At 39.8% G+C, this 24,995-nt stretch overlaps 1 protein-coding gene across 1 annotated transcript in view; it reads left to right on the top strand.

The window, feature by feature from the left end:
• The window catches only part of slc24a2 (solute carrier family 24 member 2), a 34,696-nt gene extending 19,612 nt beyond the window's left edge, over positions 1-15,084 (top strand). The window contains exons 5-11 of the mRNA XM_029526948.1: positions 4,173-4,223; positions 7,205-7,303; positions 9,047-9,129; positions 13,523-13,657; positions 13,731-13,820; positions 14,153-14,319; positions 14,835-15,084. Coding sequence (XP_029382808.1) covers positions 4,173-4,223; positions 7,205-7,303; positions 9,047-9,129; positions 13,523-13,657; positions 13,731-13,820; positions 14,153-14,319; positions 14,835-15,084 — 875 coding nt within the window. The remainder of the gene's footprint in view (positions 1-4,172; positions 4,224-7,204; positions 7,304-9,046; positions 9,130-13,522; positions 13,658-13,730; positions 13,821-14,152; positions 14,320-14,834) is intronic.
• Positions 15,085-24,995: the final 9,911 nt, after the last annotated feature.

Below are 24,995 nucleotides of genomic sequence, written 5' to 3'. Positions count from 1 at the left end.
CCTTCAAATATCTCATTCTCTTCTGTGGATGTATTATCCCTGGAAATCAACCCTCTGTGACCATTTCTGCATTGTTTTCCCCATTATACCTAATCCTCTCTCTCCTCTTGTGAACTGCTTGTAGTTCTTGCTTTGTGCTACTGCTCTCTGTGAAAGGTAGAGGATAAATATGAGTGGTTTGGGCTTTCCTGCTAACATTGTCCTTTCCCTTCTCGTATTTGAGGAATGTGGATTGGCTTTAAAGCTGCAGATAGGAACACGATGGAGTATTGTGTCCTACTACTGTCTCAACTTGCAAACCTTGTGCTTAGTTCATGAATTTGTGTACTGGAAGGATTGGGAGTTGTGAGCTGTTTCCCCAGCCTTCTTTTTGTGCTTTTTGTCAGGACTTGGAATCAGTAAGAGCTTGACAGAGTGATTTGTGGCAATGGAGTAAAATCAAGGAATGCTGTAGATTCATCGTCATCCAACATTTGTCCTGTAAAGTGAAGGTCTTTCAGTTTAATAATAAACATTTAATGCCACACATTTTTGTTTTTGTTTTTTCTTGGAGGGAACACTGTAATAGTCTGGTACAGTTTGTTCCAGGTACAAGTGCTGCATCTCTTTTTCCATCACTGTGCTACAAACAATATCGCTTAGGAGCAGCATCAAATATTGAACTACAAAAAGAGATGGGGAGGGATAAGGATGGAGTGGCTCTCACTCTGCTGTCTGAGCCCTCGCTGAATGCCTGAAACAATCCTCCAAAAACAGCACTTTGAGCTCCGGCTGTGTGCATGTCTTTCACTCAATAAGCCCTTCAATAAGATTTGTCCCCCAAAGATTTGAGCTCTGAATGCCACAACACAGCTGTGGTAAATTCATGAAATTAATATTTTGTTGTTTTTTTTTTCATTTCAATATCTGACAGTCTCCTCCCATTTTCACATTACATCACTTCTGTGTGATGGCAGACCCACTATGTCATCAGATGCTTTTCTGCAGATCATTTGCTTTCTCAGTTTCACTGGAGATTGCTCACAGCACCAATGTGACCTTGAACATCTTTGTTGATGTTAGGCCATATTCACTGAGCCAGCGTTGTATGCAAGTCCAACGTGGACTGTACAGAGAGAAAGGACAAGGTCAGTTGGGTACACAATATGGGAGAACAGTACAGTTATTGGGCAGACTGATGAGGCAGTAGAGAGTGTGACGTCCGACGGTTTAACTGGGTGAATTTTTTTTTATTTTTTTTATTATTATTATTATGCAGTCTCTGGGTGTATGGGTTGACTTATGATTGTCTGGTTATTTGTCATATTAAGTGTGCATAAACAAAGAATATGAAGTCTACACCATGTTTAAAATCTAAGCTTCCCATCCCATGACTTTCCATTAATTTAACAGTGTGAGAAGTAATTACCCCTTATTGTTGCTGCTGCCCTGCCAGCAGTACTGCCTGTGTAGTGACCCATGGCCCCATTGATCACATGGTTCAATAATGTATTCACTGTCATTGGCTTACCACCCATTGTGCAATGGAAATATAATTTCTATTTATGTAGATATAATATATTAGCACTTTACTCAAGGGTTTTCATCATTTCATTGTCAGTCTAACACTGCTCTTAAAACAATAAATTACTTGTAATATTGGGGTCAGGATGATATGGGCTTGTTGAAGATGTTGAGCCCTATGCCCTTCCCAACATATGGAGTAAAATGATACATACTGCAAATGCAGTTTTGTTTTGTTTTTCATGATGACCATGAAAAATATCGATGTACAGTCATATTTTGCTGGATATAATTTAAGAATTATGTCTGTAAATAAATCTTGCACATTAGGTTTCTAATTTCAGAAGCAATGAGACAGTAGGGAAAAGAGACTCCTTTTGTATTCTTCCTTTTCTTTTTTTAGTAAATACTTGTGGCAAAACATCAACACCACCCTTTTATTTATCATAGGTTAGCATAGAAGCTCAAACTGGGAGAAAGGGCTCACTTAGCTCAGTTTGTTTTGAGTCAAAGAGCTGGGGGTATCTTTACATCAGACAGAGCAGGATAACTGTCCCCTTTGATTCCTATCTTTGTGCTATGCTAATATCTGCTGGCTCCAAATTAACATTAATTCACATTTTTCATTCATAAGAGTTGTAGCTTCTCAAGAGAGCAAGGGTATTCTCTAAGTGTTTTTCTCATGAATTCTTTCAATATATTTTACCAAGTATCAGGACCGGTTCATATTTAGCAGATATTGCCTTTAAAAAGCCCCCATTTATTTTGTTTTGATAGATGATAACACCTCCAGCATGTTATGTAACTGTTACCAGACAACCACACTCATTAACCCATCATCCCTCTAACCGTACTTATAGAGACACACACACACGCACACATACCCACACACGTCATACCCCCTCTGAGCCACTCTGTGCTGGGTGGATGAAAGAATCAATGTTAAAAGCCTTTTTGCCTTAGCACAGACAGTGAATTTCCCTGACACCCCAACCCCCAACAGACAAAAGAGGCATGCACACACACACACAGTCGTGCACATGGCTCATCAGAGGTTTAGAGGTCACACTACAAGGAGAAGAGGGCTCCTGGTAAACAACAACAAGCCTCCTTCTTTCTCTGCTCTTAGAGGGTGAACAAAATACAATTGTGCAAGTGTGTGATTTTTGTTGTGGGTTAATTGCCTTCAGAGTAGTCTGAGTTAGAGGCAGGCCCACAATGATAGTGCACTTCAAACTCAAATCGCCTAATCATATGGGATTGAGGCACTTGTCTGGTCGTACAGCAGATGAGCAAGACACTCTGCAAAGGGATGTGTTTTCATCTCATTAGATTGTGTTTTCAGCACTGCCAAGTTTCGCATTTGGCATGAGATTCGCGCCATAATCCTCTCACATGTGAGTGGAGTGGTTGCCCACTGTTACACAGTGTTGAATATTAGCACAGTACATGTGGGCGTAGACAGGCTTTAGTTTATTATAAATAATAACAGACTACATGTGCAATGTTAGAAATGTCTTGCTTGAGATGAGAGTTTCACACTAAAACACATTTAGAGGCAGACATGAAAGTGCTGGATTAAAAAGTTGCATGTTTTATTGCATGGATGTAAAATTTAGTGTTTACCATGTTGAGAATAGCCTCATAGTGCTCCATCATCAGGCTTATCCATACTGATGGTTTGTGCTGATGACACAGGAGAAACCTTTTGAAGGAGGGCGACAGGGGGCTTACCAAGAAAGATGAAAAGGTTATTATCATCTCTGCCTCCACATTGTCAGTGACGTGCATCCACTTAGCACAAATTACACTGAGTTTGTGGCACGTGCGCGTGGTTCTCCCATCTTGCCCATTAGAGGTGAGGGATCTAAAGGCTGTACTGAACTACTGTTTCTGCAATACACTGAAAGAAAACCAATGATGATGATAATGTTAATGCACAAATGATACTTAATTTCATCACTGGCCAAAGCCCCAAGCTGTGAGCTACTCTTCTTTGACAAATTGGAGTACGGCCAAATGAGTATTGTGGTCTGGTGTCTTCTGTCCTGCTGCTTCATGTTCAGCTGTTGTTGCAGGTTTGAATTCATCGTGCAGATGTGCTGACTTTCTATTTCCTGTAGTGCAAAGAAGTGCAAGAGTCAGGGAATAAAATTAATTGTTCTAGTTTCATTGTGGAAATAAAATGCTGACTTATCCAGCTTTTGAATAAGCTTGCGTGCAGAGGAGAGGAGGACTCATCTTTTTGTTGCATGTTGACCCAGTAAATATTCTTCTGACTGTTCTGTTTGTTTTTTAATATATCATTGAATGAACCTTTTATTATATTTTTATAGTGGTGTATTGACCGCCCCCTCCCCCTCCCTTTTCTCGCAAATCTTCTCTAGCAGCCTTAGTCTGTACCATTGGCAGACTCTTTATCAGACTGAATTACTGTAAGACTATCATGTATTTTTTATTTGTAATTCAATCCTTGCTACTTTGTTTTGCACTTATGCAGTGATGGCTCTGAAAGACCTTGTCTTTCTGTCCGTCACCTTGTGCCTGTGTGAGTAATTGTACAGTATGTGATGTAGAACCAGCAGACCTGTCTTTGTTCTGTCATGTTTACTCTTCCTTTTCTCTGTATGTTCGTTGCCTTACCCTTGTCTTTTGCTGTGATGTTGTAGAGCTTGGGACTTATGGGAAACTAAAATATTATCACTCAATGACTGAGGAAGGTAAGCCTGAAAGTTTTCAATACTTGATTCTTTGAGTCAGCTCCTGCCATCCCTCTTGTTGTTTTTTTTCTCTCCATCTTGATCACAAAATAACACCCCAAGCTTGTTATAATTTTTTTTCTGTTTGCTTGTGACATACATTTTGTGCAACTTTGCTTTTTGTTTGACAACCTCTCTGAGATTTCACTGACATAAGTGCAAATCATGGCCATGCCATTTTTTTTTTTTTAAATTTACGTTGTACTCTCATTTTTATTTTTGATTTATTTCTTATTTCAGCACAGAGAATATGTACATACATATTGTGTGTTACTGTGTGCAGTGTTTTCATGGATTTTTATTCCATTTATCAACAAGATATTTAAAAGAAACCGTGCTACTGTTTGATTCTCTGAGAGAACCACAACTGCTTTTATGGGTTAAAATTTTAACTGCAGACATGTATTCTTGTACAGGCTGTTAAAAACCACGCACAAACACTTAACACAAAATGGAAACCATACCACCCCTGCCACACACACTCGCACTGTGAAAACACAAGGCTTTCTTCTTTCTTATTCTTTTGGCCTGTTACCCATCTGCATCTCAGAGAAATACATCATTCATGCCTCAGCACTCACTTGGAGGTTCCACTTGCACCAGCACTGGGTGCACACACGAAAGACTTATGTTGCTGAATTTGGCAAGCTGAAGTGACTCATCCACCCAGTGGTTGTGTAACAGGCAGAGCTGACAGAGAAAATGAGCAGCGTTCAAAGATGGCAAGGGAAGGACTGGTGTTGGTTCGTCTTTAAAGACTCTGCAATTGCTTCACCATTATGCAAATTGTATGGTTTTGTCAGCGTGTGCACCTTCAGTTGACTTCCTGGGATTTTTTTTATCAAGCCCGACTGACTCAACACAGCCATTTAATCAAGAAAAACTAGATCTTAATTTGTTGTCAATGTGAGAGCCTCTGTCTGAACAGAGGCAGCTGGTCCTTCTTTATGATTGATGCACCTTAGGGAAGTATGAGGTTGTGACAAGCTTTTTTGTTGTTACCCTTTCAATGACTGCATAATTACGTTTCACACCATACCTACGCAGGCAAAACCTGGTAGACTAGATAATTTACCAGTTTAACTGAATATAAAATGACAATACCATAGGAGTGCATAATTCCTGTATTAATACAGTTCCAATAACCAGCCAACAAAAGAGATAAGCTTTCGTAACAGCAGCTAGGCTTCAGTTACGAGAAACAGAACATAATTCAGCAGTAATCCAGCTAATTTGGTGGGATGATGTTACATGTCTTAATGTATTTAATTGTAAATACATTAATTGTATTAAGTGGTTAAACTTTGGGCATAAAAAAAAAAAAATCTGTGATTCACCCCCCCGAGTCGGAAGGCTAAACCAATTTTTTTCTGTTAACATTTCTTTTTTGGTGGATGCGCTCTGCTTTTGTCGGTCGTTGAGGAAATGTTTTCACAGACACGAGTGAAACATTAATTCCAGTGTGCATTTCTTCAGCATCACAGGACTTCTTGCAGCAAAAAACCCAATCCTGCTGCTAAGTAGAGACAGTGCTGTTACACCCACATTAGGATCAGCCGAACAATTGCACATTTATTACCATACACAACCAACTGTCAATGACAATTGTGCCAAAGGTGAGTGACGTCAAGGCAGTGGAGTGTGTGTGATGCCGTCTTTGTCCAGACTACATGTGTGTGTTTTCGTGAGCATGTGTGTGTCTGAGAAAGAGGGGGACTTGGGCTGGTTAATGATTTAGCCAGAAGGTCACAGACAGTGTTGACATGGGTGGGTGGAGTATGTATTGATGCGTCACTGTGTCAAGCACTGACAAATCAGCCATGCCCTCTAAAAATGAAAAAAAAAAAAAAAAATCTTTCAGATTGATTGCAGTTGTAGAGGGTTGATTAGGACTGGGCTGGACAGACATACAAAGGCTGGCAGGCACAGGAAGTCATTGGAATTGAATTTGGATACACGAGAGTAACACAGTTAATGATGCACAAGAAGTTTTAGACCAAAACAACTTGACAGAGGAGTCGGGGACACAAATCAGGATCAAAATTAGAAAGTTACAGCTGCTGAATATGCCTGGGCTGGACCACTAACAAATGTAACAATTAAATATCCTTTACACAGAAACCTGAAAACATTCACTATTTTGGTGTGTTTTGGATTGTGATGTTTTATTCATGTTTATTCGTCTTTCAGGTGGCTTCAGGCTGCAGGGATTTTGAAGAAAGTAATTTTTCCACAAGCGAATGGCTCGTCATCTCTAGTCCATTCTAACATGGACAGAATTGCCTTTTGTGAGCTGTTATTTATCATGTCAAAAGAACAGGTTGCTTATGTGAACCATAAGGTCATGTCATCCAATTGATGGCTGACGTCAATTCAGTCTATCGCATCACAGCATCTTTATTAACATTATCAGGAAAGATAGATGTGACCTGTTCAAATTCTCTGACCACTGGCAGATATGTCTTAAATGACATTTTTTTGTTTTTTTCTGAGCCTTTTCACTCAGCTGAAATAATGAAGCACTTATTTTTGACAAGTAGCTAAAACAAGTGTTTGTTTTTGTTTTTTTTTTTCTGTGATCATTTGACATCTCTTGTGAGTTTTTGATCCGAGGACTGAACCATAACAGTGTATCTGACCTCCATAAGGGAGATCTCTCTTTACAAGAGATTCTCCCCCTGCTGGCTTTGCCTCCACCAAGGACCAGGACATAGCAAGATCATTAATATATGATATGCTATGTCGTGTTGACTGTTGATTTTGTTTGAATGGCAGTTGCGTGTATAGCATCTGCCCTGCCTGTGTTTCTGAAAGGTGACCTTTTTTGGGGTCAAAGGCGACAGAGGAGGATCTCTGATTCAGATGAGGCCCAGAGGCTTTGGAGACGCTGCAGCATTCAGAGCTTTTTTCCTTGTTTGATAACTGCAGTTACTCTTTTGCAGGCAAATTTCGAGAGAAGGCATCCATCCTTCACAAGATCGCCAAAAAGAAATGCCAAGTGGAGGACAGTGAGAAGGCCAATGGAGTAGCAAGTCGTTCAGGTAAAAATATCGTAGCTGCATTTATGTTTCATAGAATCTAAACTATATAAACTGTTGAAATAATAACCTATTCCTTTCATTAATAATTGCAATCATTTTCACAGTGATCAAACTTCTGTTTCTGAAACATTAGGATTTGGCATGAGCTAATGTAATATACCTTATGTTAGTCATGTGGTTTTTCCACCAAAATGGTTAATGAGCATCTCATCTGATGTTAAACAAGCATGACATTATCAGTGACTGCCAAATTGATTGCAAGTGTTGTCTTCAAGCAGTATTTAGATCAATCATAGTCGATGGCAAGTGTTATTTATGTGTGCTTTTCACTTCAAAGAGCACTGGACCAAAGGATACACAGGAGGCCAGAGGAAGCGCTTTCATGGCCACAATGTAGTCAGCTCAGCAGAATCAAAGGGACACATAGATGTTTATCAACAAGGCAAAAATTATGCTAACGGAACCGTATTAACATATTACCATCTTAATGGAAATGCATGACTGGTCTTTCAGGTCTCAAAAATTTAGTCTGTGGTGCCTGTAGGAAAAGAAGATTTAATGTCAGAAAGGTAGTGTATAAAGCATTTGATTGGATTCATATCCCATTTTATCTGTAATATCACAGCATCCAAGCAAAGGATTGAGGTCATGTGTTGGGTTATAGTTGTATCAAGTCATATTATCCATCTGTGAATCTTTCTAATTATGTGACAACCACATTCCAATTAAAGCAATTTCCACGGCAATTATAGTTTTATCACCTGATTACATGGCTTTCGGCTCCTTGTGCTTTAATAAGGGCTGTTAAATAAGTCTGGCCTCAAATGAAATAGAGTCGTATAAGCCACCAGGAAATGATGAGGGTAGACTATAGAAGCGGCCTCCGACATTCATTCATTCACATTCATGTCCACAAACAGAGGGACACCATAAAAAGAAACGCTTCCTGGTCATTGCAGTCAATATTAAAAGGAAACTCCAAACATGACAATGATTCCTATTTAGCTTTAAATTGCTGTCATAATTAGTTTTAAGCTTGAAGATAAATGTTAATGGAACGTTGGTGGGATGTTGTTCTGTGTTTTTGTCATAATGGCTGGTGCACCTCCACTGGTGCCAGTAGGCCAGCTGCAGGGCTGTTTGCTGGTGCTGCCTTTCACATGTTGTTCACGGGGGGGCTATCTCCCCACCACCCCCTACAGCTGCCTTTACAGGGGTGTTAAACACCAACCACTATCTTGCCTCTGGAGCTACAGCCAGTAGTTCACTCCCTCATCTCTGGCAGCTTTGCCCTCGACATTTTTGCAACTTGAAGAAACTGGCAGTGTTCATTGCGGTCATGTTATGGCTGTTATGTGGGCTGTTAGTTGCCTTGTAGTCAAACAGGGTGCTTCCTGGGGCATCTAGAATGCCAGAGGGTAGGGTGACTAACTACCCACTCTGGTCTTTCCCAGCCCTTTTGCAGGGCTGATTGAGTGTTGAGATCATTCCACAGGTGAAATGTTGTTTCCTGTTTTGGCATCACTGCCTCACACACATCTGCCAGTGCCAATAGGTCAGCTGCAGGGTCGTCAACTTGTGCCGCCTTTCACTGATGTGAACATTACAGTACAAATTGTATTCATACATACTGACCTGAATGCTGCCAGTAAAAGTCATGACTTTTTTGGAAAACCAGCGAGTGAGCTGTTGCTGGAAAAAAATAGTCATTTTTCCTTTCATTGTTATTTAAATGTCCAACAGATAAGAACCTGCCCAACAGCTCCAGTGTGGAAGTGGAGGTGACACCGCCCATGAATGGAACAGCAGGACAAGAGGGGGAGGCGGTAAGAAATGAAACACGCTTACATGAGCACACACAACACCAGATTGATAAACTGTAGTGAGTAATCAAACTCAATAACTTTTCCACCTGTAATGTCTCTGAGCCAACAAACTGGGTCTTTGTTTTGGGTGGCTCAGAAACTGACATCCAAGTCAGAGAGTTATTTGGGAATATTTTATGCCTCTCATCTGTGCTTGTGTTTCACCTTGAGTGTGAGTTGATGCAAAGGTTGTGCTGACTATGGCACAGGTCACTACTGCTGATAATTTCCCAGCATGCATTTGGGCGAGTTCCCCCATCTTCAGTTCGTCCTGCCAAAAACCCGCCTTCTCCCGCTGAGTTCTGTAATCACACTCCTCATTTACCTGCTGCTCCCCGCCAATGGGAGCTCAAAACAAACGCACTCGCCCACACGCCCCAACACAAACACACACAGTCTTTGACATACGGCCCAGGAACAAAGAGTCTCAGAACCTGCACCTTCAGCAGTTTTGCTGGTGTGAGCAACGAGGGTGGAGCACGGCGACCTGGGAGGTCAGCAGACGGTCCTGCAGCAAAGGGGAAGCAATTCAAAGTTGCACACTGAGAAGGAAGGTGGCAGAAGAGACAGACATGTTGGCCATTGTCACTCGTGACATTGCCATGACAAAGAGTAACCCCAAGACAAACTCCAATATTTCGTTTTTAGCACTATATAGGACGAACAAATCACTTGCTGTTGTAATATTATGGTAATTGGTAGTGCTTTACAGGAAGGTGAATCACTCAGGTTTTCGTGATGCTTCCAGACTAGAGACAGCCAGAATCATTTGGCTTTTTAGCCAATAACTCCAGAAAAATTGGTTTTGATGCTTTCAGTTGCACACTTGAGGGTGACCAATTTTTCTTATATGTCCACTTCTCAGAATTTGAATAGATTTTTATCTGGCATAATGGTTTTCAGCTCTGAGTTGGATGCACTGGCTCATCCCAATTATTTTTGTTTAGGATAAAAACAAATTTTGTAGGCCGGATCAATCAGATGCTTACCTTGATGCAGGCTCATAACTTGCTGTTTTATCTTACTTTATTTTCTTTCAAATGATCTGGGGTTGCAGGAATTTGCTAAGGCTTTGCAAAGAAGCTGCCATGTGACCAGTAGCTTTTCATACAAAGGCCTTCACAATACCATAGGGACATGTTTTAATCTTACACTATCCATCTTTGTATCAGAGCCCAGTCTATGAATAAAACATTTCTACTGCACTGTGTTGTTGGAAGCAAAAACTCTTCAAAGAACAAGATCTTTCTCCAATCACTTACTGATACTGTCGCACTTAGCTCTTGCCAAGAGCAATGCTATATGTCAGTCTATAAATATAAACTTATGCAGACACATGTAGGAAAAGGCTGCACAATGAACAGCTACAGAGGAGCTCCAACTTGCAACATGTCCATTTGTGTATTGATCTATTCCTCTGCACCAAGTTGTTCTCAGAATGATCCCACTCTAGCATTACTAATAATCGTTCTGTCATCAACTGTCATCAGTCCACCGAAGCTGACATTTTTTTGTGTGTAAAAACAGACAATTCAAACGCAGGCAATTTTTAGACACGCTTCAAAATGTGTCGATAGAAAGATGGAAACAGAAACACCTTTTCCAGGTGGCGATTCACAGAATTTGGAAGAGCTGAATGCTTATTGGCATGCCAAATTCTCACATGCTGCTATTTTTAGAGATCTGTCTCACAGAGCACCTGTCTGTGTCAGCCAGGAAGGAGCTGAAAACAGCTCACACCTTCATACGCCGCCAGAGGCCCCATCATGCTAATTGTTCAATTCCTCCTGGATACCGTGGCAACCAAGATTGGGGAGTAAAGGGATAGTTAAGGTCAAAAATCAGCTGCTGAATTCTAGCACAATCCCAGCTCCCCTTTCGTTGTTAAACCCCTGAGAGCTATGTGACACAAATTATAATAATAATCATAATATATTGTCACATTTCCCAAAACAGCAGAAACTAAAGGGTTTAATTTTAATAAAAATGAATGATAAGAACATTCAGTCCATGACTCACAGCAGATTGCCTTTCTATAAATACTTGTTCATTTTGTTTACTACTTTGAACACTGGAATATTTATGAGAGTTTAAAGTTCCTGTAATCATTTAAATATCACAGTGGGAAAATGTAGCTGACGGGTTTTTATGGTTCATATTACATACTCTGTCACAGTTGAAAGAATTAGAAAAGATATTGTACGCGTCATATGTTTATCTGTCTTATCGATTTGACTTTGTTTCTCTAAATGGTTTGGGAATCGTGCAGTGATGTTTTTTTTTTTCTCTCTCTCTCTTCTGTGTGCATCCTAGAGCCCTGCTGTGTATTTTGTCTCAGCTATGTGTGAATAGCATATTGAGAATGAGTATTAGAAAAGATACAGTGATTTCAGACAGAGCTGTATTTGTCCATTTCATACTGTTAAAGGTTGGATCAACAAATTAATGTATTAGTTTTGCTGCCTTGTTGCAGTTTTGCTTATGGACACTTTTTTAACCATTTTCTAACACTTGTTGCTTCGTTGCCTCACAGTAGGAGGGCAGCTTGAACGCTTCCCCCCAGGAGGGGTGGGTGGGAGGAAAGCAAATGTCACTACTACCCTCACAGCTCTGCTAAAAGTCAGCGCCTTTAAGCTCAGAGTTGGGAGCGCTGCCAACTGAGGCACCACGGGGCAGGAAGGGCCACAAAGGGTTGGCATTTGGGAACCAAGTCAGAGGAATGAGAACCAGATCTATGGGGCATTTTAGTCCAGAAAGCAAGTAAAGCAAACCATAAATAGACAAATGACAGATGTACAGATCTATGTCAGCCTGGACTTGCCTACATGCAGTCAACATATCCATGAAAGCTGCTGGGAAAACTGTAACATAATGAAAGAATTTCTGTTAGATCATCAGGAGCCATTACTGTTATAAATATCGGGTTAATACTGAAGTCAGCAGATAGTATGACTAATGAAAACCTCATATCTTTACATCTATGAAAAGTAATGAATTAAGCTCAGAATTGATCTTCACAAAGCCTGAGGCTTTTGGTGTTAGGCCTCTTAGCAGACAACAATGCAGCCATCTGGATATTGAGAGGCGGAGAAATCAAGATGCTGAACATAAGTGATGCGAGCACTGCCTTTTGTTTGGCAGCTCTGATTACCAAGGTTACCAGGCAATACTCAACAGCAGTTGCTGTCACAGCAGGATAAGCTCCATATGATTTATGATTCGTGCAGTGGCCATCTTCAAAGATTTCTGCTCCACTCTCAGGGCCCGCTTCGCTGACGTGACTAAAGCTGTTAATGTGCTAATGACTTTTGTTAAAAAATGATTATTGACTGAGCATCATCTGTTTTCAACATCTGTCCTGCTTTTAGTTTTTCCTCCCACTGTATGTCTTCCATCCTGTTTTACTGGCATTTTTACCACACTTTGTTAACGTCACACCCAAAAAGACAAGTGATAGATTCTAAGTCATCAGTGTGTTCTGCTGAGATCTGCATGTGTCGACCTGTTCTCAGCAGGTCCCAGTGGCTGCTTAGCATTATCTATAATTGGATACAAAGGGACCCAAGACAACTTTCCATTCTCAGTTGGCTTTGTTGTTGTACCATTAAAGTTCACAAGAACCAGAACTTTGATTTGACTCTTGCATATAAGTCCAGGCTGTCAGGCTGACACTTCATTGATAGCAATCCACAGAGAGGTGACAGTCTTAGACCCACTTGGCATTCCAGTGGCAGGTCCAACCAAACCCCAGGGTTCTGCCGGTGCAGCAAGAACCAGCAGTCAGTAGTGATGAGCCCCTGATGACTGCAAAGGCAGAGCCCTTCAGGCTTGGTGCAATCTCCCCAATCACATTCATCAGTCTCCTCTGTCTTAAGGTCACTGCAGAGTGAAGGCATGTGCACATCTAAGTTCTGCCACCAAGTTCTGGAGACCTCTGTTCCTCTTTTCTGTCTCTCCGAGTGCTTGTGTTAGGACCACTGCCTGACTCTCTGGATAGCTTCTCTGGAGATGTGGGTCCCAGTGGGACAAGTTATCACGCAAAACAGACACTTGGGTTGTATGAATTTTTCAGGCCCTCCTGTAGATACATGCCAAAAGCATGACTCAGCTCAGTGTTACTCAGAGCTCAGCCTCATATGGCCTGTTATTTGTTCACATGCGACAATTGAACTGATACCCGCACACAAAGCCCAGGTCACAATGTTCTTAAAATTAAATATAAAAAGTCAAATTTAAATAATAAATGTAGGAAGTATTGTCCATCCTGATTGTTTATCAGGATCATTTCTGTAACATTACAGTACTGATCATTTATCAGATTTTTACATGTTTTCTTGGCTGCCCCCACCCCCAGGCTGAGGATGAGGAAGAGGAGGACCAGCCCCTGAGCCTGTCATGGCCCGAATCCGCCCGCAAGCGTTTCACCTACCTTCTCATCATGCCCATTGTTCTCCCGCTGTGGCTCACGCTGCCGGATGTTCGGAAACCGGTGTGTCATCAGCTTAATCTGGATAAGACTGCATTAGCTGCTCAACTGACTTAGTTTCCTTCTTTTCTCTCAGGCATCAAAGAAGTTCTTCCCCATTACCTTCCTGGGAGCCATCTGCTGGATTGCGGGCTTCTCATACCTGATGGTGTGGTGGGCTCATCAGGTACAAAGGGCTCTCACAGGCCTGCTGCTTATTTTTTAGGTCATCATGGCAATGTAAAAATAATTGAATATACATAATCATTGTCAAATAATAAAGGAAAGCTACAGACACCGTTTCTCTCAATTTCCTGTCCTTGACATTTAAAATGAAACCATATCCTACGGTCCATCTACTCATAAATAATTACAACTGCCCTATTCGAAGCAGAGTCTGACAAATTTTATCACCTCCAACAGCCCCTAAGCTTCACAATAAAATTGAAAATAGCTTGAACAAAAGATTAGGTTTTATTTACCCCAAAGCTTAGTTTACTTTTTTTCCTTTTTTCACAGGTTGGAGAGACCATTGGGATTACAGAGGAGATTATGGGCCTGACTATATTAGCAGCTGGAACTTCCATTCCTGACCTCATCACCAGTGTTATTGTGGCACGCAAGGGGCTGGGTGATATGGCTGTATCCAGCTCTGTAGGCTCCAACATCTTCGACATTACTGTTGGGTATGCCATCTAAGAGTTATTTGAGTCTGTGAAGGGTCTTATTTTTTTTGTTCAGGCTAACAGATTTGTAGTTATCAAAAGAAGCCGGTCTTTCCTGGATCTATACTTTAAAAACAAATCCAGCAGCATGTGTACAGGCAAAATGGCTCCAGGTCAACAATGTAAGAATTATTTTGGAAATATGCGGAAGATGAATCCTGGTTAGTTTCTGCAGCTAAATCCGTTGTAATCTCTTTTGATTTTTGATGTGCGTACACAGCATAAGCATAAATAGGATTCTCATCTGCTGCCGCATTTGCTCTTTCATTTTGGTTTTCTCTAAGCAAAACAGACTCATTTTGGTCATATTATGCATTATATTATCTGCATATTATTATTCAGTGGTCTCAGGAATATGTTGCTGCAATGAATTGCATTCGTAATAAGACTAAATGTGTCTAAGTGATGAGTACGTATATATTGCTAAATGACTCTTGTGTAAATAAGAAGTATGATACATGTTTGTGTATTTGCAGACTTCCTTTCCCCTGGCTCCTCTGGACCTTCTTCAATGGCCTGAAATCAGTGCAAGTCAGCTCCAACGGCCTGTTTTGTGCCATCGTGCTCCTTTTTCTCATGCTCATTTTTGTCATCATCTCCATCGCTGCGTGCAAGTGGCGCATGAGCAAGCTGCTCGGCTTCATCATGTTCATGCTGTATTTCGTCTTCCTAGTGGTCAGTGTCATGCTGGAGGACAAGGCCATTATTTGTCCCGTGTCCGTCTGAGGACTTATTTCTTCTCCCTCGTCACCACCACCTCTGCAAGCATCCTTACTGTCTGCCACCGGATTCACCTGATCTTTGTGATCTCTTACCCCTGGAATCAAAGAAGAACTGAATGAAGAAATAATATAAAATGTATAAAAAAAAAAAAAAAGATTCTACTGATATTTTCAGTAAGCAGGTGGTGGCAGGGAGCAGTTAGACCTACAAGGGCATAAGACTTTACCCTGGCAGGTTAACGGAAACCTGAGCGGATTTTTATTCATGATTATTATTTAATGGGACGGTGAGGGGAGTTATAGGTGTATCGGCCAAATATAGAAAAATTATGCATGCCAATACTGTCACTAGACGATCTGAAATCGAGGCTACGCCGCATAGGTTGAGGAGAACAACCTCCTGTGAACTGCAGGGGGGAAAAAAAAACTAAAGATACACTGAAAAAAAAAACTCTGAATAATAAATGCAGTGACTGAGCTGAAATTGCAAGCATATTTGAAGTACTTCAAGAGACTGAATGCTGTCACCAGCAGCAAGGAGGAATTTGTGGACAGGAAATGGCAGACAGTGTGGACAAAGATTTTGTTCCCAACATGTTTCCTGTCTGATGGAATGGAATGGAAAGATTTTCCTTTGGACTTTGCACCTAAGCAACAAGGGATGCTGTTTCTCAAAGACTATTGCTGGGCAGACGAGGTCCTATTTTTTTTTTTTTTTTTTCCTGTAAATTCACCTGTGCCCAGTCTGAGCGACGGGTTTAAGCGTCCCCTCTCCCCTAACGGTTTTTTTAACACTGAATCTTTCTTCAGAAGATTCCTCTTTTTTTTGTTTTTTTTTATTTTCCTGAAATATAGAGAAGTACAGTTAGCAGTATTAGCTGGTGTGGATTCCACTTGACAATCTGCTCCTCTTTATTTTCGTTCACCACTGAACACAAGTTCTGATTGTAAAGGTGTTTTCATGCTTCACAAGCACCGACTGATAAAGGCAAGAAAAAACAAGCCTAACTGAAGTTTAGCCTCTCAAAACATATGCTAGCCTTCAATATCTTTAAGTGGTTGGGGGAAAAAAGAATGAGTCTTTTAAGCTCATTAAAGTTCCGTAATGAAGTCAATGTCAAAATAATATATTTGAAAAGAACTTCACAGTGTTTAAGCGTCATGGTTGATTTTAGATTAGTCAATGTGTAGTGCTTTGTTCACAGTAGAACTGGGCTCAACTCACCGGCTAGTCAAGCTCCTGGGGTCATAGTTTCGAGGAGTAGACTGCATGTCATTTAAAAAAAAAAAAAAAAAAGACACTTGAAGGTGAATAATACCAATCAACATTTAAGAAGTTGTATACCAAAATGTTTTCAAATATGTTTCATAACTTCTTAATGCAAACCCGTGCTCAGTCTCAATGTAGAAAATGTCAACATGTGTGGTCAATGATATCTATCAAACTTGTGCAATTTTTCTTTTTGAATCAAAGGTGCTTTTGTGTGCATGTGTGCAAACTGCATTTGAAGTCATCACACAATGACCATTCCTTAAATTTATCTATGGATAGAGGTAATACTACCAGTATTTTGCAACTAACTGCAAAAGAAAATATACACCAGTGTGTGTTTTACACTGGAAATAGAAATCATAATCACAAACTCTCTTTAAGCTACATAGAATGTGGAAACCACAGATTTAAAAGCAATATACCGTGTGTGTCAGTGTTGAGAATTTGCACCACTCCCAACCATGCGTCTGTCTCCTGCTGGCCTTGCTGCCCAAACTGGTCCAAAACCCCCACAAGTTTAAAAAAAAAAAAAAAAGACTAAAAAAACAGGGGATTATTAATCCTAAACAGACCCACCACCCCTTCTTGTTCGAGCTGGCCAGAAACACCCGCTTTACCTCAACACAGCCCCTGTACAGCAGCTTCGTAGGAAATAACTGTAAAATAATAGTAAATAGATTCTCTGAATGTGTGAGGAAAAATGCATGCAAGGAATTTGGGCTGGCTACCCACCGACTGTACAGCTGAGTTTATCCAACTATATATATGTTCACTTTTATGCATCAATTCAAAGAGGAACACCAAGAACTCATTGGTTTTACTTTGTAAATATGAAGTCTTGTTTTTGCAATAACCAAATGAATCACACTTGTATTTCATTCACTTCAACTTATTTAATTGTTTTTTTTTGCAGTAGTGGGTGGAAACAGACATTGGAAGTATGCTGGTAGCCTATTGTGTCATATTACAGAGCACCAAGAGCATTTATTTTTCGACAACTGATGAGAACAGATTAAACTGTAAACATGCCTGTTTTGTCTCTGGAAAGAAAACGTGGCTTTAAATACCACATTGCCTCAATATAGTGTTCACTGAAATTGCCACGCTGGTTTCGGACATTTGGTTCAGGTTACAAATACACAGGGGAAAAAAACCCGATTTGTTAGATAGTTGTGCGTGGTGTACTCACATATTGTACATTTCCACCACCAAATTGCAACAATTCAATTTAAGGCCTATCTATGGAGACTAATTTACAGCATTGATTCTCCTGTGTTTGAGCATTTATGCTCTTCCCAAAAATGATCACAGCTCAGATGAAAGAATACTTTCCTTCAGTTTCTTGCTAAAAAAGTGAGGCCTCATATCTGGACAGCAAATATGAAGCAAGCTGGTTAGCTTAGCTTGGCCTACAGACCAGAAACACAAAGAGCGTGTTTAGCTGTGTTGAAGATTATGGCATTTGCAAACCAGAACCTCTGAAACTAACACAACTTTTAATGTTTTGTTTGTTTAAAGAGTAAAAGCAACAAGTGTGGCTTAACGAGTGGATTATGTGTGAGCCAATGTAGCCAAACTAGCCATTTACTTGTTTCCAGTCTGCTAAGCTAAGCTAACCACGTAGCTCCATATTCACCATGTTGACCGGTGGTTTCAACATTTTCATTTAAGTCTCGTCAAGAAAGTGAATAAGCAAGTTTTCCAAATTGTCAAACTCATGTGTGAACAGGTTAAGCGGTCATTTCCTTGAGTTTGGGTTGGCCTGCCGTAGGGATATAACTTTTTGTTTCCAAAAATAATAGAATGGTTTCACTTTCTTTCTCCACAGTTCCCATGATATGTTTGTGTGAGAGCCTGAAAGGTGAGAGTTGAATTAAACAAAAGAAAAAGAACTGGTTTGACACATGAGGTTGGTATAGGCTGTGGCAGTGTCAGCCACCGTGAACGTTGATCGCTGACGAACATTCTTGCACTGTAAATGTTTTATTTTCTTGGTGTTAATGTAAGATTAATTTAAGGTGTACATATATACAGATAAAAATTAACCATATAATCTATATGTGTAAAAGAAATATGTCTCTTTATGTAAAACAAAGTATATAATAAAACAAATAAAGATGATAATTCAAATATGCAAGACGTTTACGTGTTTTACGTCACTGTCAGCATTTCTCTTTAAGTTAGTTTTTTTTTTTTTAACTCTAAGCCCCCATGTGAAGTGTTTCTGAAATAGTTTTCAGCTGTAAGTGATAACTCATCTCGAAACTAAAACCATATGCGTATCTATAGATATGACACAATTAGACTGTGGAATTTTTCAAAGGTGCTTATGAAAAATATGTCATTGTGAGCCCAAAGATACGATTAATAAACACCAGCACTCATCATTAAATCTCAACGTCCAATCACAAATCACAAAACAACATACAGACCATTTAGAAATGATAAATCACCCACATCAAAATACTAAGCATGTGTTGCGCAACATCATCTGTTTCTTCATAATGTCTGTACTTGTACAGCAGATTGTCATTTCCCGTACAGTATTTTGTCTGTAGCAAATGTGCCACGTTACACACACCGGCCCGGATCTTGAGTAAGACATCTACTGTAAACATTTCTTCAATGAAAATGATCCCATTGTTCATTGACATAAATGTTTTGACACAGAAGAGGGAGGAAAACATCCTCCATGTTGTGCTTCCTGTTAATACCAGGGCAAATCCTCACTGCCTGCTCATTTCAGCAATTCCTTCCTTTAGTTCATGCAGAGCTGTGGAGTGCGGCGCCCCCTTCAGACCAAATACTGACACTTTCCTGTGACTCACTGCAATCATTTTGCAATAACTCAGGCAGTCCTGGCAGTCGATCCACCTACATGTGCCCTCCAGCCTCTTCAAACATCCCTGGAACATCCTTCCATAGAATTCTGTAATCCTTATTTAGAAAATATTTTCCCTAAAATTTACTCACAGTATGAACGTACATTAGTCAAAATTTCACAGTTAACTGTAAAACTCTGTTTTGTTGCAGAAAATGTTCTGATTAATGTGAGATAACAGATGTTATTGTTATTGTTATTATTATATGTATTTTTTCCTTAACCAGGAAGTGTCAGATTTTCCAGCCATACTTTGTCATCCCTTGGACCGCAAACTCTCATAGGGCATTCAGAGATTTAAAAAAAAAACTCAGCAGATCACAGTGATTAAATATCACAGAAACCCACAGGGGCTTGTAGCATTTGGGTGAGTTAGATGTCAGGCTAGCTTTTTTTCTGAACATGACAAGACACGTATGAAATTCCACAAGATGGAGTTATTAAGAATTTGGTGCTAACAGACCCAAAGTATTGTTTGTGGGAGTTTGGTAGAAACTCCCGGAGAAGGACTGAAAGAGTTTTCCTGATAACTCCACTAAGATCTTACCTTGAGATTTCCCCGACTTGGTCTGTAATTTCCTGTGCACTCTTGATACTGCGTATTCCAGAGAAAAAAAAATCATTTTCTCTTCATTATGTAAACTGCCAGAATTATTTTATCTTTTCAACTAAGTTTTCAAGAGGTTTTGAAATTATCTACTGGAGGTATTTCCTCAGAACTGAGTTATACCCTTCCAGGTATTATGTTATTTCACGTAAACTCTGATAATGACTTCTCTTTGGCTTTCTCTGGAAACTGATTCGGCTGAAGCCCTGCTAACAGTGAGTCAAACTGAATCACAATTGGGTTCATCACATCATTACACACATGAAGACCTTCCAGTTTGAGCGTGTAAGGAGGTAAATGAGCAGAGCTGTTTTCTCCTGGTCACCAATGACAAACTAAATCACATTTCTCCTGGATTCTGGAGTCTTCTTTTTTGCTGGGTGGACATGGTGCTTTGTTTTAGAACACATGATAAGGTGAGTCTGATGTTGTCATGTAAACACTGAAGTAGAATTGTGTATCCATTATACTTCACACATTGGACCAAATGTAAATCAAGGAAATAAAACATATTTCTCAAATGAATTATTATCAGGTCACATTGTTGAAGGAACTTCTAAGAAAATATGAAGACAGATAAAAATATGTACACATAAAAGTAGAACAATAGTTCAGTTCCTTGACAGAAGCTGGAGTTAAGCATTTGGTTATGAGTTTTGATATTACTCAAATTAAATGTTGAAATATTGTTAAAATTATTTGAAATGACCAAAACTTAATTGAAGTGAAGAGGTTTATTTCTGAAGCTCTATTGCTAAAGTTAAGGTTCACATTTTGCTTCCATGGCAAATCAGAAAAATATTTTGTTATTCTTTAATAAATCGTGGCTGTACTTTTATTTTATTTATGTTAGATTAACCTATGATTGTGAATGATTAGCTGCTAAATGAACTGTTTACCTGCATTAATCGCAAAATATCTCTAATTATTTCAGAATCCTTACTCTTTTCTACAAATACTGCCGTTATTTTAAACATAATTGTTTTTTCTTTTTGTCTTAAGTGCATCCTTTTACCATTTGTGGGTGCAGAGGTCAAACCTTCTGGCCGTTCTTCTCGGCAGCCATTTTGACATGTCACACACACTTGACAGCAAAGGCCTACATGTCTCAGTAAACCAATATAGTTTGATAGTAAGTCTGGGCTGCAATCAGCGTTTTGTTTCCATGCATCTATTTTCATGCAGGTCTCCATGTTTGGTTCAGCTTAATTTTCAGCGTTTCGTTATTCATTGTGTTTACATTAAATTTTGATGTCAGTGGCAAACTCTAAAAGACGAGTCAGAGTTATGGATACTGGTCACTGCTGTAAAGCTTGTAGTAAATAAAAAAGTCATCAAGTGTAAATACAATTATAAAAATGCTCCAGGTAAATGTAAAAAGCTCACTATGTACACAAATTGTACTTTGACCTCACTGTGTTAATCTGGCAGTTGCAGTTACTGTGCACTTTATGATTTCACATTAAATGGACTCAGTACATGTGTGTGTGTGTGTGTAGTTGAAGTTGAAAAAAGTTCAACAATTAAAAATTTAATAACAAAAAATTACATAACACTGAGAAAGGGAGGGTTCTTTAATATCAACACTGGGTCTTCTAATATTTAATGCTTTGAGCTGATATTTCTTTATTTTTATTTTACTAAGTCTGATAGTTGAAATGGGATAATTACTGGGTTTTACAGCTTTCAGCTGAAGTATCTCAGAACTTCATCCTCGACTGACTGTATGTGTTTTAATCATCTCTAGTCACCTTTCACCTTGAACAGTAGCTGTTTTGTCCTCACAGAAATATATATACATGGAAAGAGTGATATTCAGATTCAGACTTAAGTATAACTCGACCTTCATCATTAACCAAACCATTTTTTTGTCTGAGTAAAAGAAATAATGGGGGTAAATGTTCACAGATCAAAAAATACTTACAAAGTAATGCTTCACAAACATTAAATTGAATTGAATAAAATCAAGGAGCTTCCAGAGTTTCTCTGTTTATTTATTAGCAACAATTCATGCTTTTTCTTCCTTTACCCCTCAGAGCACCACTTAACAGCACAGTTTACATATAAAGGGTGTTTGTGAGATATAAGCAACACATCTGTTTTGTATGACACACACTGAGGAGGTTTTTTTGTGTGTTTATTTGTTATTGTTTTTGTTTTTTTTTTTTCTGGCATACAGCTTGATATATTTAGCAACGTGGAGTTATGTAGGACTCAGATTTTTCCTATTCCAGCTCTCATTTTGCTACCAGTCCAACTGACATTCTAGCCCATTTCCAGCAGCTGATAAACTCCACATGCTTCTGAGGGCAAGGTTAGTGGCACCGAGGGTGGCTTGTTCAGCAAGTCAGATCACTATCGGCCAGACTTTGCTCACTGACTTACTTACTGGGTGTGCTTGCATTTGACTCAGCAAAAATCATCTCAGAGGAGGCTCTTGGCCAAATCCTGCACACTCATTTGATCCTTTTATAAGCGTGGCAGCAGAGAAGCTTGTCTCAGGCAGACTTTGGCACCAAAGTGAGAATATAGTTTCAAAAAATATCTCAGAACTGGGCGAGTCATCACCAAAACTGCCCTGTTTAGCTGTTTTTTGGAGGCTCATGTGGGAAGTTATTTTCATGAGCCTTTGAAAAAGGCCTCGGTGGACCTGAGGCCATGTGATGACTCATTAGAGGGTCTGCGTTGATCTGAAGAGTAACTGCTGCACATGTGGCTGTGTGATTCAGATTCAGCGGGAGAAATGTCTGAGAGATGGGGGTTTTGGTTTGAAGCACAGAAAAAATTATGCACAATAATAGCCATGCAAGTAGACAACGGTCATTGTGACAACTTCTGAGTCACAAACCGAGGAATAAAACCAAACGTAGTGGAAGAGCAGAAATCTGAGCAGCAGAACCTTTCTGAGTAGATATTTTAAATTAAAAAGGTTTTACAGATTTATCATTATTGCCTCATTTTGTCATGTGTTGCCTCGGTGGACACCAAATGTTTCACAGATAGAAATAATATCTGGTCTCTCAATACATCGAACTTCTTACTCGTTATATTAAATATTAATCTGGACCCTTTCAAAGTAAAAAGAAAAACTTGATCGGTCACACCAATCAAGTGTGACTGTGGGTGATCTGGTGCTTGTCCACAGATCGTATGCTCATCATGTTGTTTGTGCTGCTTTGTGCACCCTGTTTTGTCTGTGTTTGTACAAATGGACAGCACAAAACAAGGGGCTGACTATAAATGTTGTGGCATCATGTGTAAGAAGTTGAAACTTCATTCTGATTACAGGCCAGAGGTCATATTTTAAACCAAAAAATAAAAAATAAGTACATAAAAATCCAATCACATGTTTGTAATTGTTATTTGGGTGTGTGTTTAAAAAGGCACACCTTTACTATTACCCCGTAGCCAAGTCACAAGGGACTGAAAACAATGCATTCTCTCCAGAGTTAAGATGATTTGTCTCATGTTTGTGTTGCCTCCATGTTTTATGATTACATCTCTGGCTTTTTACATCAACCTCATTCTGATTTAGAAATGTCTCTTTGCTTTTTGTGTCACTGGTTACTGTTACAATGACCAGACTTAAACTACACTGTTCTGTTTGGGGTTGTCGGACCCAAATCCATCTAAGAGCCATTATGTCTGTGGCAGAATTTCTGTGGCTTGGTCTGACAGATTTAATAAATAGGTCTTGGAGTTTGTATTCATTGCCGTCAGTTTGTCAGTTATTGGCCTACCTGTCTGAATGAAGACCAGGTTAAACTTCATCTCAATAATTAGAACTCTTTCTTTTCTCTAAACAATGCAGTTACCATGATACTTACAAACAAATACCTATTGTAGGTAGTGGAAATATTAACCCTGTCAGGTCAGCTTTAACATATTTGCTCTGTGGGAGTTGGCAGGTGTGGCAAATGTCGACACCTTCGGAAATGAGTCAAATAGTTTCAAAAGAAAAAAAACTTGTGGAATGGCCTCACGTGTGCTGATCAGTGAAACTTCGGAAACAATAACTACGATGTCACACGTCTTCACATCAATCCAGTTCTGGCTGATGTTTTAAAATATCATAGACAACATTATTGCGTAATTGAGGATCATTTATCTGCACTGGTTGAGGTGGCAATGTAACTATATTATAGTAAGATTAGCCCAGTGAAGTTCTGATACAGGGATTGTGGTCCTATATTAGAAGTCTATAGCAGCATAAAATGGCAAACTTCTTGTACCTCAGATATGAATGGGGTGATTTTGATTCCTGGCTCTGGTGGGACAGCTCAGACGTTTTCTAGTGCCAAGTGACAGTTCACCATCATGAATCATTTTTCTAAACAGTTGTAAATCTGTGAAAAACTCCCCTTTCATCAGATTTATCTGCCAGGCAGTGAGTGGTCCTGAAGATTACACATAGTTTGCATGGATAATATATTTATAATGAGGAATCGAAAAGATTTCTCCCAGAAAATGTTTCCTGTCCTGAATGGCCAGCACTCGCTGGTCTAGACAGGTTTTGAATCACCGTGTGTGACTCACTAATGAAGCAGATCCTGAAGTCATGGTTCCGTTGGTGTGGACCAGCAGACCACAGTTCTGGTAAACTGGGCTTCATGGACATTACCAGTAGAGCCAAACTGTGTGTGAACTCTGGAGTAGAGAATCTCAAGATGGCTCAGTTCTACAGATTACATAATAATAGTTGTTATTCGACTGTTCAATGATTGATCGTTTAAATTAATTCATACGTTAACTTTTAATTATGTATAGACCTGGAATTGTAGTTCCCATGCTTTGGAAAGAAAAACAAAGAGTGTTCAAAGTCGTGGTGTCCCACTTTAAATCTGACCAATGGGATTCCTCGACAGCACCCAAAGGTGCAGGAGGCCAGCCCCAGGAACACACCTCCTGCTCGGCTCGGCAGCTCTCCGCTGACACGGTCAGTGGGCGGTGGAAGTCAGACTTATCTCCACCACCCTCAGCCTACTTTTATTCTGCTGACGTCTGATGAACACTGAACACACACGGATCTGCGACTAGGCCGGGGGAGATCCGGACCGGAGGTCTCCGTTCCCACACACCTCCACAGGTGGATCGGCCTGTGGGCTGAAGGCAGCTCCGCTCTTCCTCCACCATCACCGGCTGGATCAGCTGGCG

Source organism: Echeneis naucrates, chromosome 18 (genome assembly GCF_900963305.1).
Source record: "Echeneis naucrates chromosome 18, fEcheNa1.1, whole genome shotgun sequence".
In the NCBI taxonomy this organism is placed as follows: domain Eukaryota; kingdom Metazoa; phylum Chordata; class Actinopteri; order Carangiformes; family Echeneidae; genus Echeneis; species Echeneis naucrates.
Note: the sequence above shows the minus strand (reverse complement) of the source record. Positions and strands in the feature narration are given on the sequence as shown.